The 14,880-nt window shown below is 43.4% G+C and overlaps 1 protein-coding gene across 2 annotated transcripts in view; it reads left to right on the forward strand.

Annotated features, from left to right (window-relative positions):
* The window catches only part of LOC106562355 (switch-associated protein 70), a 32,170-nt gene that overhangs the window by 1,358 nt on the left and 15,932 nt on the right, over positions 1 to 14,880 (forward strand). Inside the window, exons 2-7 of one of the 2 annotated variants that reach the window (XM_014127182.2) lie at positions 358 to 498; positions 2,346 to 2,519; positions 2,661 to 2,888; positions 3,155 to 3,301; positions 4,651 to 4,759; positions 4,969 to 5,150. In XM_014127182.2, coding sequence (XP_013982657.1) covers positions 358 to 498; positions 2,346 to 2,519; positions 2,661 to 2,888; positions 3,155 to 3,301; positions 4,651 to 4,759; positions 4,969 to 5,150 — 981 coding nt within the window. The remainder of the gene's footprint in view (positions 1 to 357; positions 499 to 2,345; positions 2,520 to 2,660; positions 2,889 to 3,154; positions 3,302 to 4,650; positions 4,760 to 4,968; positions 5,151 to 14,880) is intronic. The other variant, XM_014127183.2, reaches the window with a different exon arrangement.

The following is a 14,880-nucleotide window of genomic DNA, read 5'->3' on the forward strand; positions in this document are numbered from 1 at the left end:
GGGCAGTGATGCTTGAACTGACAGCAACACATGTTTAGTCATGCATGTCAATGTGATTTTAGACTAAACAGAGGTCCTTTTGAAAAATCACCATGTAATTGTGTTAATGGGAGCATGATGCCCACTTGTATGAGGAATCTTTTTGATATCCCTTGGCCCCCCAATATTACTGTAGCATCATCTCTCTACTATGCCCAGTGAATACCAACAGTATGACAGTAACCTCACCCCCAGACTCATTGTGCATAGCCTGTATAAAATGCTTCTGAGCATTGGGGGGAAATATCTGGTGAATGATATTACTATGACAGCAACGGTTTCCCTGACTGCATGACTGATCTGAATGTGGCTCTACAGGTGCTCTCTCATAACCTGTGCACCGTGATGAAGGTACCCCATGACCCGGTGGCACTGGAGGAGCATTTTAAGGATGACGATGAGGGCCCTGTGTCCAACCAGGGCTACATGCCCTACCTCAATAGATTCATACTGGACAAGGTGAGCAGTAAGAGCACCTAGCCTGGTCCTAGATTTGTTTGTGCTCTTTCCAACTCCATTGCTCATTGTCATGCCAAGTGGCGCAGCAGTCTAAGTGGGCTCCTGAGTGGCGCAGCGGTCTAAGGCACTGCATCTCAGTGCTAGAGGCGTCACTACAGACCCTGGTTCGATCCCAGGCTGTATCACAACCGGGGAGAGTTTGGCTGAGATAGGCCGTCATTGTAAAATAAGAATTTGTTCTTAAATAAATAAAATTAATTTAAGTGACAAGGAGTTGGCAGACTTCAAATCAAAGTTTATCTGATCACAGTTTGGCAGATGTTATAGCAGGTGCAGCTACTAGCTCCTAACAATGCAGTAAAATGTCAAACCGACATTGCAGTCAGGTGTTGCTGAGCACCTGCATTATCCTGTCTCCTCACCTCAGTGGGTCTGTTAGTGGAGGGCTACGTTTGGTGATTTCATCAGGGTGTTGGGTCCATAGAAATAGAACCACTAGAATGGCATCTAGGTCGACAGATCCCTGAGTATGAGGTGTAACTTTGGAGTGCCGTATCCCCATAGTGGATGATAAGACTTAATGGGAAGTGTTTTATGGGTGCCTTTAGAAAAATTGTTTAAATCAATGTTTTTCTGTATATAATTTTCCTTGCTCATAATATGATGAGCGTTATTGCTATTTTCAGTATTTATCTTAGTTTTTAAGATATGCATGTCACCCATATTATGCATGTCACCTGTATTAAAATGTATTGGTTTTTGAGAAATAAATGGAGCAAGCAGGATTTGTTTGACCTTGAACAAGGCTGCCATTGTTCTGGTATGTCTACTGTGTGAGTGGCAGAATCTTTCTGTTTCACAGCCATCAAGGAGGTGTGAGACCCACCATTGTGAGTTATCGAAAGAAAAAACCATGTGTGCTGAAAATTACTGCAATGAGTAAAAGAAAATATAGCCTTCGTTTCAAAACAAACGTCCATTCAGCTTACATCAGCTACTCCCATTTCCTCCTGTGTCATACATTGCATTTAGAAGTGAAGGGTTAATACGCACACTACTGTAGATCTATTCCAGAACATGATGATTGCATGATGCAGAGTCTTTGGTTTTCGCTGAGTCTGTTTTCTAGAAAAGCTTCACAATCTGATTGGTAAACACCTTGTTGTTACACGTATTGCAGGGGTTCTCAAACTTTTTGGGGCTTGGGAGCCTTTTTGTGATAGCAAATTTATAGAGACCGACTCATAATCAGAACACGACTCGAGTGAGATAAAAAAATAGCATACAAGGAGTTTTATTATGACTTCGGCAGTGCATGGGAAGGAAGATTTTAAAGGCCCATCTATTGGCATCGGAGAGATAATAATTACTCATGTCCTTTTTAATATTCAAGCAGTCAGCCATTGGTAATGAATGCACTGACTTTGTAAACACCAGTGATAAAGCAAGAAGTGATCTTCAAAGTTTTTGTCCTCAGTTCTCTAGTTGGCAGACCATCAGATGTAGCCCACATCTGTAGACTTGCAAGGCTTGCCAACTGTTTCCATAGCAATAACACTAACACTGATGTCAATTAGTAAACTGCTTTAGTCCTAGCGCTATTTGTACTTGGGGACTATTTCCTTGCCTTTCTCCTCCGGAATCTGACTTGAATTGAAATGAAGAGACGAAGAACATTATGTTTGTACTTCACATCCTGTGGGCTAAAACGTAGGGCAGAGAAATATTAGGCTACTACTGACCCTTTCTAATCTTATTGCCCTTACTTACAGTATGTTGACTAAAAATAGGGGAAGTTGTTTTGTTCTGTTTTGCGTAAATGTTGGCTTTGTTTATGTTAATTACAGGTTAGGGATAACTTTGACATACTGGAGTTCAACAATGTGTGCTGGACACTGTGTTTCAAGAAAAACATCAACATGAGCCATCTTCTCATCTCCAATGATGACGCCTTCAAGGTCTGGTGCATCTTCAACTTCCTGTCTGAAGACAGGTACCCACTGGTCATCATCACAGAGGAAGTGAGAGACAAGACAACACCTCTAATACACATACATATCTTATTTGTTCAGCAGTAATTATGCTCTTCCAGTTAAAATAATTCCCATTCATACCACAGGACTGACTCGCTGTGTCCTTCCCTCCTCTCCTCCCCCCTCCAGATTGAGTACTTCCTGCGGAAGCTGATGGAGGCCATGGGAGGCATTTGGAATCAGGAGAGGTTTGATGATTACAAGCTCATGTTGAACAGGAAGCAGCAATGCCTGAGTGCCTGGGAGCTGATAGAGCTGGTTGGCATGGGCCACTTCAGTAAGGGCATGAACCGCCAGACCCTGTCCATGGGCATCTCTGAGGTCTTCCAGGAGCTCATACTGGATGTTCTCAGACAGGTTCGCCTGCGGTACCCTCTCTCACTACACTTTATGCATCCCAAATAGGACCATATTCCCTATGTAGTGCAATACTTTTAACCAGAACCCATAGGGCTCTGTTCAAAAGTACTGCACTACATAGGGAATAGGGTGCTATTTGGGACACAGTGACTGTCTACTCTACACTGACCTCTTTCAGACCTCTGCTGGGGGTAACAAGAAAATAGATATAGATAAGATATTACAATCTTGAGTGTGATAGATTCATGTATTTTTTCCTGAAGGGCTACATGATGAAAAAAGGCCACAAAAGGAAAAATTGGACAGAGCGCTGGTTTGTGCTTGGACCAAACTCTATGTCATACTATGTGAGTGAGGACCTCACTGACAAGAAGGGAGACATTTTGCTGGACCGCAACTGTTGTGTGGAGGTAATAACAATGTATTATTCCATTGGTCACTCTTAATGCTATCATTTAACTCCTAAATAAATTGTGTGGAGCGTTGGAATGCATGCTAGCCCACCTTTGTTAACCAGCTTCCTTTGGCATTGTTAACCCATAGCCTACGATTTCCGCGGCCCCACGTAAATGTAATTAACATAATAAAACAATCCCCATCAAAATCTATCTGTTTAAGTTAGAGATATGTTTTTTTGCATGGGCTGTGTCTCAATCCACCGACATTTCCCTTCCGTATCTCAGGGCTAGAGTGGTGTTTGTCAGACCATGAAACATCCCGAAAAAACTGTATTTTCACGAAAACGTCTGTAGCGTCCGCATTCCACTGATTTCAAAACTCGTTCCTCAAGAAAGTGGAGAGTAACACCTTTGCATTTCTACTACTACATGATATAAAGCTGTGTTAGAAAGGATTACCTACACATTCTGACCAGCTCATGTTATAGACAGAATCATGCTACATGGCAGACCAATCCGAACTCATCTCTCGGCATGTCCAGCCCATCCATTATCTCAGCCAATCATGGCTAGCGGGAACGTTCCTGTCTTTTTCGGTGGCTAAACCAACTAGGCTCGTAATTTAACAATTCTTTTAGTATTTACAGATGGCGTACAAGCTTGTAAATGTTTGTTTAGTTTTTTATTATTATAATTTTTTTACCCCTTTTTTCTACCCAATTTTGTGGTAATTTTGTGGTAGTTACAGTCTTATCTCATCGCTGCAACTCCTGTACGGACTCGGGAGAGGCGAAGGTCGAGAGCCGTGCGTCCTGCGAAACACAACCCAACCAAGCCGCACTGCTTCTTGACACAATGCCCGCTTAACCCGGAAGCCAGCCACATCAATGTGTCGAAGGAAACACCGCACACCTGGCGACCGTGTCAGCGTGCACTGTGCCTGGCCCGCCACAGGAGTCGCTAGTGCGCGATTGGACAAAGATACCCCTGCCGGCCAAACCCTCCCCTAACCCGGACGACGCTGGGCCAATTGTGCACCGCCCCATTGGTCTCCCGGTCACGGCCGGCTGCGACAGAGACTGGACTCATACCCAGAATCTCAAGTGGCACACTCGGGAGGCCCACAAGTTTGTTATTAAGGCACATGAAAGTTCCCATGTTCCAGAAGGCATTTCTGACAAAAAAATGCATTTTAATAAAAAATACGTTCATATGGCTCTCCTGTGAAGTAGTGACACGCAACATACGCCTAGTTTCCTGAAATGAGTCACAAATTCAATGTTTCATCAAACTCTAGAGGGTTAATGGGGTCAACACAAGGAAGTGTGCAGTGAGTGTGTGACGTCTTGTTCTCTCTGCAGTCTCTACCAGACAAGGAGGGGAAGAAATGCCTCTTTATAGTCAAGTGCAGCGACAAAAGCTTTGAGATCAGCGCATCGGATAAGAAGAGGAAACAAGAATGGATTCAAGGTAAAGTGACCAATTCCTCACCACCATCTTAACATATTATGTAAACAGCACAGCTTTTTTCTCACCACATTAGGGTTTATTTCAAATCTCAGAGGAACTTACACTCACACCACTCTGGCCCAGCTGTGTGTTTATCAGGATGTGAGAGCGCTGCATTAGATAAAGCAGCCAGCCTTTCTTTATCTGACTCTCCTCCCCTCCCCTCCCAGCCATCCAAACATGCATCCAGCTGCTGAGGTTGGGACTGCCCTCTCCGCACCGTGAGGCCAGGCTACGGCGCAGGGAGCTCAGGCAGAAACAGCAGGCCGAGCAGGGGGAGCTGGAGGAGAGGATGAGGCTGCTACAGATAGCCAATGAAAACAAGCATAGACAGCTGGAGTCCATGACGAAGGTAGTGTCTCTCTCTCTCTCTCTCTCTCTGTCTCTCTGTCTCTCTGTCTCTGTCTTTCTCTCTCTGTCTCTCTCTGTCTCTCTCTGTCTCTCTGTGTGTGTGTGTTTTGCTCCCTCTGTCCCTCTCCTCTCTCTGTCAATTCAATTCAAAGGGCTTTATTGGCATGGGAACCATATGTTTACATTGCCAAAGCAAGTGAAATAGATAATAAACAAAAGTGAAATAAAAAATCTGAAATTAACAGTAAAATAATAGAGACATTTGTGCAATGTGCAGATAGTTGAAATACAAAAGGGAAAATAAATATGGGTTGTATTTACATTGTTTTTTGTGCTTCACATGTCCTTTTCTTGTGGCAACAGGTCACAAATATTGCTGCTGTGATGGCACACCGTGGTATTTCACCTAATAGATATGGGAGTCGATCAAAAAACATTTTGTTTTCAAATTCTTTGTGGGTCTGTGTAATCTGAGGGAAATATGTGTATCTTATATGGTCATACATTTGGCTGGAGGTTAGAAAGTGCAGCTCACATTCCATCTCTTTTTGTGGGCAGTGTGCACATAGCCTTTCTTCTCTCGAGAGCCAGGTCTGCCTATGGTGGCCTCTCAATAGCAAGGCTATGCCCACTGAGTCGGAAGTCAAAGCTTTCCTTAGAGCATGTGGGCTGAGCAAACATTTAACAGAGAACACACCAAAAAAATCTATCAATTATTTGTACTTTGAGGCACTTTTAAACACAGGGGCACCTCAGGGGTGCGTGCTCAGTCCCCTCCTGTACTCCCTGTTCGCTCATGACTGCATGGCCAGACTCCAACACCATCATTAAGTTTGCCGATGTCACCGTGGTCTGGTATTCTGCTTTGTTTTTTGGTTAGTTCTTTTCAATGTGTCAAGTATATTTTTGTTTTCTCTAATTGTGTTTCTGTCCTGAGGCTCCGTGGGGTCTTTTGGGTTTGTGAACAGAGCCCCAGGACCAGCTTGCTGAGGGAACTAGGGATGGGAATTTGACCTTCTGTTTGAGTACCCTCATGATTTTTTTCTGGAGTACTCAAAATAAAATAAGCTATTTTTAGAACAAGGGCGGCACTAGAAAAAATATGTGCGTATTTATCTACACTATATGCCAACAGTGAGCAACAATGCCTAATTTATCAGAATGTTACAGATAACGAATCCTAATTGCTAAATTGCCTTTAATGTATTCAGTCAATAAAAAAACAGGTGCCGTTTAAGATTAATTTATTGACACTGTAATAACAACTGGTTATATTATATCGTCGAAGACATTCTTCAAAAAGGTAGTCTATGGCTGTGCAATGGCATATCCTTATTTATTTAATTTAGCAGACAACATGCTCATTTTTCCTAAGCCCTTATTACACTCGACACCTATTTTATAGTAAAAAAACATGATGTAATATAACAGAATAAAAGATAACAGAATAGTGCGAAGTGATTCGCATCTCAGGTCTGGAACAGTTGTTCTCAAAGAGTGATCATTTGAAACAGGGCTCAATTTGGCAAGTTGAAAGACACATTTTTCAAGGATACAAACCAAAATCTTTTCAATACACAGACATTCGATTTAGTTTATTATGTGAGTTCCTTAGAATTTTCCAAATGGATGAACAACTCTACATGGTGAGGAATTATGGCCAGGACATGTGTTTAGTGAGTAGGCCTAGGCTCAATGATTCTGATGGAAATACGCTCTTTGTCTTTATCAAGCAAAAGTTTCAGCATATTTTCAGTGTGGAACCTGTCTATGTTTAGGGGGGGTAGTAGCCTAGGCTAACAAATTCTAAATGCTAGCAGTGCATAACCCTAACCTTAAATGATGACCAAATGGGCCTCCCGAGTGGTGCAGCGGGCTGAGGCACTGCATCGCAGTGCTAGAGGTGTCACTACAGATCCGGGTTCGAGCCCACGCTGTGTCGCAGCCAGCCGTGACCGGGAGACCCATGAGGCGTGTCATGGAGTATTTCTGATTCAAAGGAAAGAGACTTTTAGATATATTAAAAACAAACACATGTGATTATTAATTATTGCAACAATGGAGCTGGTCAATAACCACCCTTAAGTTACACGCTACCCAAACCGGATGCGTCGCGTGCGTGAGCGTTGCAAAATAAATTTACGCATACATGTTATTCCATCATTGCACCCACACTGCTCGCACGCACCAACGAGCATCTGCATTGCCAAGCTCTAAAATGGAAGTTGCTTCTGTTTGTGACGCTGAACCCGATGCAAGTCCTGCCTCTCCCATCTCCTCATTGGCTTTTAGAAGCATATACCCATCTCCTCATTGGTTATACCCACGTGGTTGATTGAAAGATTTACTGAGGTCGGTCGGTCGGTTGTGCTAATGCACATTATTATGAAAGTTAGATGACAATCGCCATTTAAAGTCGGTTGACTATTTTATGTGTGGATTAATTGTCGGAGTAGAGGACCTGGTGCATTTCAGGTAAAATAACAACTCAACATTTATATCCCAGGACAAATTAGCTAGCAACAGCAAGCCAACTAAATAGGACAAATTAGCTAGAAACTGCAAGCTATTTAGCTAAATTGCCATAAATGTTTAATGCTTTTCGACCTGTCTCCAAATTAGCATAATTGGTTTATAGTTTGTTTTGATATTTCAACCTGTGTGTCGTGATCGCGTTTGGTGTGGGGGGACAAAATCAATTTGCGGACGCACGCGCTGGTCCGGTTTTGGCATGGTGTTAAGTGATTGCTGAGAGCCCAACGAACAGATTTGGGTTATAGCTCTTTATAGCAAAGTACATCCTCCTGAATGTTCATTACAAACAACAGATGTGTAGAATTATACGAAGGTACATTGTGCTATCAAGCAACAGACAGCAAGATTTACATTGCGACAGGTTTCTGTCTCTAGGTCATTTACTACTTGTTTATACAGAAATACTAATGCAACATAGGACACTAGGTCCTTCCCTCAAATTATGAAGTCCAGTTCATCTGCGATGTGGGAGAAATAAACTGGAGGGAGGGTTTGCCTGTCCCTGGCAGACAGGCCAACATTTCACACAGGCACTAATCATGGAATGCAGTCTTTAGGTTTTATCACCAAGGCATCGTAAATCAACTGTCAGCGTTAAGCCTCAGAGGCTCCTCTCAGAAGAACAGACAGAGTGTGAAAGTACTAATATAAGAATACATTCTAATATAGAGCAATGTGAATAACATAAAGTTGTAATTTCCACCACTGGCAGCGCACAATTGGCCCAGCGTTGTCCTGGTTAGAGGAGGGTTTGGCTGGCCGGGATGTCCTTGTCCCATTGCGCTCTAGCGACTCCTGTGGCATGCCGGGCGCATGCACGTGTTTCCTCTGACATATTGGTGCGGCTGGCTTCTGGGTTAAGCGAGCAGTGTGTCAGTGACTCAATTATTCCAAAACTGCAGCTCATTGTTGGAACACATATTTTCCTACTTCAGTCAACCAGTCCATTTAGAATTTGTGGGACAAGGAGGGCAAAGGGAATTTCGGGAGCAGAACAGTGCAATGCTTGGTTTGGTTTGGTTTATTTTTAATTGTGTCCTGCAAATGCACATGTACAAATGGAACACTAGAGTCAAGGCAAATTAACATTGTCTTTTTTGACCAAATAGTTTTACAGAATTGGAAAAAATTTGATCTCTGGTTAAAGATAAATTATTGATGTCAGTTCAAATACTCAAGTACTTTATTTCTCATAAGAAGAGGGGACTCTTCTCTAGGTTCATCTCTCTGTAGATGATGGCTTTGTTATGGAAGGTTTGTGAATCGTTTCCTTTTAGGTGGTGCTAGAATTTAACGGCTCTTTTCTGGATCTTGTTAATTAGCAGGTATTGTCTTAATTCTGCTCTGCATGCGTTATTTAGTGTTCGAATTTGTACATTTGGTGTTTTTCCCATTTTGTGAATTATTGGTTGGTGAGCGGACCCCAGACCTCACAACCATAAAGGACAATGGGTTCTATAACTGATTCAAGTATTTTTCGCTAGATCCTAATTGGGATAATTAATTTTATGTTCCTTTTAAAGGCCCTTCTTGCCTTGTCTTTCAGATCGTTCACAGCTTTGTGGACGTTACCTGTGGTGCTGATGTTTAGCCCGAGGTAGGTATAGTTTGTGTGCTCTAGGGCAATGGTGTCTAAATGGAATTTGTTTTTGTGATTCACGCAACTGGACCATTTTTGGAACACCATTATTTTTGTCATAATGAGATTCACTGTCAGGGCCCAGGTCTGACAGAATCTGTGCAGAAGATCTATGTGCTGCTGTAGGCCCTCTTTGGTTGTGGACAGAAGCACCAGATCATCAGTAGACATTTGACTGAAATTCTAGTAGGTGAGGTTGGGTGCTGAAGAATGTTCTTGTGCCCTCGACAATTCAAATTGTTCAAATCAAATTGTATTGGTCACATACACATGGTTAGCAGATGTTAATGCGAGTGTAGCGCAATGCTTGTGCTTCTAGTTCCGGCTATGCAGTAATATCTAACAAGTAATCTAACAATTTCACAACAACTACCTTTTACACACAAGTGTAAAGGAATGAATAAGAATATGTACATATAAATATATGGATGAGCGATGGCCGAGCGGCATAGGCAAGATGCAGTAGATGGTATCGAGTACAGTATATAGATATGAGATGAGGAATGTAGGGTATATAAATATTATATAAAGTGGCATTGTTTAAAGTGACTAGTGATACATTTATTATATCAAATTTTGTATTATTAAAGTGGCTAGAGATTTGAGTCAGTATGTTGGCAGCAGCCACTCAGTGTTAGTGATGGCTATTTAACAGTCTGATGGCCTTGAGATAGAAGCTGTCTCCCGGTCCCAGCTTTGATGCACCTGTACTGACCTCGCCTTCTGGATGATAGCGGGGTGAACAGGCAGTGGCTCGGGCGGTTGTTGTCCTTGATGATCTTTTTGGCCTTCTGTGACATCGGGTGGTGTAGGTGTCCTGGAGGGCAGGTAGTTTGCCCCCGGTGGTGCGTTGTGCAGACCTCACTACCCTCTGGAGAGCCTTACGGTTGTGAGCTGAGCAGTTTGCGTACCAGGCAGTGATACAGCCCGACAGGATGCTCTCGATTGTGCATCTGTAAAAGTTTGTGAGTGTTTTTGGTGACAAGCCAAATTTCTTCAGCCTCCTGTGGTTGAAGAGGCACTGTTGCCCCTTCTTCACCACGCTGTCTGTATGGGTGGACCATTTCAGTTTGTCCGTGATGTGTACGCCGAGGAACTTAAAACTTTCCACCTTCTCCACTACTGTCCCGTCGATGTGGATAGGGGGGTGCTCTCTCTGCTGTTTCCTGTCCACGATCATCTCCTTTGTTTTGTTGACGTTGAGTGTGAGGTTTTTTCCTGACACCACACTCCGAGATGGCCCTCACCTCCTCCCTGTAGGCCGTCTCGTTGTTATTGGCAATCAAGCCTACCACTGTAGTGTCGTCTGCAAACTTGATGATTGAGTTGGAGGCGTGCATGTCCACACAGTCATGGGTGAACAGGAAGTACAGGAGAGGGCTGAGAACGCACCCTTGTGGGGCCCCAGTGTTGAGGATCAGCGGGTGGAGATGTTGTTTCCTACCCTCACGACCTGCGGGCGTCCCGTCAGAAAGTCCAGGACTCAGTTGCACAGGGCGGGGTTGAGACCCAGGGTCTCGAGCTTAATGACGAGTCTGGAGGGTACTATGGTGTTAAATGCTGAGCTGTAGTCGATGAACAGCATTCTTACATAGGTATTCCTCTTGCCCAGATGGGTTAGGGCAGTGTACAGTGTGATTGCAATTGCGTCGTCTGTGGACCTATTGGGGTGGTAAGCAAATTAGTGGGTCTAGGGTGTCAGGTAGGGTGGAGGTGATATGCTCCTTGACTAGTCTCTCAAAGCACTTCATGATGACGGAAGTGAGTGCTACAGGGCGATAGTCGTTTAGCTCAGTTATCTTAACTTTCTTGGAAACAGGAACAATGGTGGCCCTCTTGAAGCATGTGGGAAAAGCATACTGGGATAGGGATTGATTGAATATGTCTGTAAACACACCAGCCAGTTGGTCTGCGCATGCTCTGAGGACGCGGCTAGGGATGCCGTCTGGGCCGGCAGCCTTGCGAGGGTTAACAACTTTAAATGTTTTACTCACGTTGGCTGCGGTGAAGGAGAGCCCGCAGGTTTTGGTAGCGGGCCGTGTCTGTGGCACTGTATTGTCCTCAAAGAAAGCAAAGAAGTTGTTTAGTTTGTCTGGGAGCAAGACATCGGGGTCCACGACGGAGCTGGTTTTCTTTTTGTAGTCCGAGATTGACTGTAGAGCCTGCCACATACCCCTTCTGTCTGAGCCATTGAATTGTGACTCTACTTTGTCTCTATACTGGCGCTTAGCTTGTTTGATTGCCTTGCGGAGGGAATAGCTACACTGTTTGTATTCGGTCATGTTTCCGGTCACCTTGCCCTGATTAAAAGCAGTGGTTCGCGCTTTCAGTTTTGCGCGAATGCTGCCATCAATCCACGGTTTCTGGTTGGGGAAGGTTTTAATAGTTGCTGTGGGTACAACATCACCGATGCACTTGTTGATAAACTCGCTCACCGAATCTGCCTATACATCAATGTTGTTGTTCGACGCTATCCAGAACATATCCCAGTCCACATGATCGAAGCAATCTTGAAGCGTGGAATCAGATTGGTCGGACCAGTGTTGAACAGACCTGAGCACGGGCGTTTCCTGTTTTAGTTTCTGTCTATAGGCTGGGAGCAACAAAATCGAGTCATGGTCAGATTTGCCGAAAAGGAGGGCGAGGGAGTGCTTTGTATGCATCGCGGAAGTTAGAGTAACGATGATCCAGAATTTTGCCAGCCCGGTTCGCGCATTCGATATGCTGATAAAATTTAGGGAGCCTTGTTTTCAGATTAGCCTTGTTAAAATCCCCAGCTACAATAAATGCAGCCTCAGGATATGTGGTGTCCAGTTTACATAGAGTCAAATGAAGTACTTTCAGGGCCGTCGAGGTGTCTGCTTGGGGCGGGATAAACACGACTGTGATTATAATCGAAGAGAATACTCTTGGTTGATAATGCGGTCGGCATTTGATTGTAAGGAATTCTAGGTCAGGTGAACAAAAGGACTTGAGTTCCTGTATGTTGTTATGATCACACCACAACTCGTTAATCATAAGGCATACAGCCCAGCCCTTCTACTTACCAGAGAGATGTTTGTTTCTGTCGGCGAGATGCGTGAAGAAACCAGGTGGCTGTACCAACTCTGATAACGTATCACAAGTGAGCCATGTTTCCATGAAACAGAGAATGTTACAATCTCTGATGTTTCTCTGGAAGGCAACCCTTGCTCGGATTTCATCTACCTTGTTGTAAAGAGACTGGACATTGGCGAGTAGTATACTCGGGAGCGGTGGGCGATGTGCCCGTCTACAGAGCCTGACCAGAAGACCACTCCGTCTGCCCCTTCTGCGGCACCGTTGTTTTGGGTCGCCTGCTGGGATCCGATCCATTGTCCTGGGTGTTGGACCAAACAGAGGATCCGCTTCGGGAAAGTTGTATTCCTGGTCATAATGTTGGTAAGTTGACGTTGCTCTTATATCCAATAGTTCCTCCCGGCTGTATGTAATAAGACTTAAGATTTCCTGGGGTAACAGTGTAAGAACTAATACAAAAAAAACTACATACTGCATAGTTTCCTAAGAACGTGAAGCGAGGTGGCCATCTCTCTCGGCGCTGGAAGACTATTCGTTGATATACAGTATATGTTGAAGAGGGTGGGGCTCAAGCTGCCCTGTGGAAAGAAGTCTGTGTTTTTTGCCCATTTTAACCGCACACTTGTTGTGTACATGGATTTTACAATGTTGCATGTTTTTCCCCAAACACCACTTTCCATCCATTTATATAGCAGACCCTCTGTCTCTCTCTCGCTTTCTGTCTCTCTCACACGCTCTCTCTCTCTCCCTCTCTCTCTCACATAATTGCTATGTAGCTTCACACTACTTGTCATTAAAATGTTATTCAGTGTGTTAAACCCCCTTTCATTCAGAACTATAGACCGCCACAGAAACTGACCTGCTCTCTCAGGACAGGGAATCCTCACACCTCTCCCTGTTACTAATCACACTTTTATTGTCCTCTGTTTGTCTGCTGTAAATTATAGTTAACTTTTCTGCCTTGGGGCTGTAGCCCGTTAAGAATTAACACTAACAATGTTGATTGTATTCTATGGTCAAAGCTACAGGTTCTGTCCTCATCCAGGCCAGTTCCCAAGAATTTTACACAGACCTGTCACACATTCTTCCACTCTCTCAGCTGAGACAACCCAGACTAAATCAGACACATTCATGGTCCATCAGGGCTGATTGTAGTAGTTATATTGTAGGGTTATTATAGTAGTTTGGGAATTATACTACCAGTTGTCGACTGATCTCAGTAAACCTGATCCATGATGTCATTTTACATGTAGCCTACTCCTGAAGATACAAAATATATTATAATGAGCCTGTTACAGTATTTGTAAAATGCTTCACTACTTCTCAAGTCTGTGGTGAAAGCACTTGATGGAAAAGTCCAGTGGCTGTGTGAAGGAGGTGTGATAGGTAAAAGACAATAGGCTGATTATATGGTCGAGTTCTCGCTACTCTTTACTGCATTCAATTATAATGGACAGAATGAAAGGTCAGAGCTTACCTACCCTCCCTTTCCCGAGTCAAGGAAAACCTCTCTCTCTCTCTCTCTCTCTCTCTCTCTCTCTCTCTCTCTCTCTCTGTCTCTGTCTGTCTCTCTGTCTCTCTCTCTACTTGCTTTCTCCTATACCCTTTATTATATATATTTTTTACATGTATATAAAGTTTACAGTTAAGTATTGCTTCTTTTGATTAACAATTGATTTAGTGAAGGTTTATTTGTTATTTGTCACACGGCTCAGATGCTCTCATAGTATTACCGGGGGGGGGGGGGTTATGTTACTCCCAGAGGAGTTTCAGTTCCTCATTAATGAACACCATACCGTGAAGTCTCATGCTTAACTTTGACCCATGTTTAACTAGTGTAATACTTGTAGAAAACTTACCTTAAAAACTTCTTAAGGCTAGGGGGCAGTATTCGGAAGTTTGAATGACTGAGGTGCCCAAAGTAAACTATAAAACACGCTAAAGTTTCTAAAACTGTTAAAATAATGTCTGTGAGTATAACATAACTAATTTGGCAGGCGAAACCCCGAGGACAATCCATCCAGGATTTTTTGTTGTTGTTGAGGTCATTGGATTTTTCCAATGAGTTTCTATGGGAAACCCAAATTATTAGGACCCAGATTGCAGTTCCTATGGCTTCCACTAGATGTCAACAGTCTTTAGAAATTGTTCAATGTTTTCTTTTTGATAAATGAAGAAGTAGTCGTATTCTTTCTAAGTGTCACTCAGGTGGACTCTAGTCTTTTGGTGCATGTGAATGAGAGCGTGTTCCTCGTTGTTTTTCTCCGGTATTGGAAACAGTTTATTCCCTTTTAAATTTTATCGATTATTTACATTTTAGGGTACCTGAGGTTGGATTAGAAACGTTGTTTGAAATGTTTGGACCAAGTTTACAGGTAACTTATTAGATCCTTTGTAGGCATGTTGGGCGAGTTGGAACCGGTGTATTTCTGAATCAAACGCGCCAAATAAACTGACATTTTTGGGATATAAAGAAGAACTTTATCGAACAAAACGACCA

This window comes from Salmo salar, chromosome ssa11, assembly GCF_905237065.1.
Source record: "Salmo salar chromosome ssa11, Ssal_v3.1, whole genome shotgun sequence".
Lineage (NCBI taxonomy): Eukaryota > Metazoa > Chordata > Actinopteri > Salmoniformes > Salmonidae > Salmo > Salmo salar.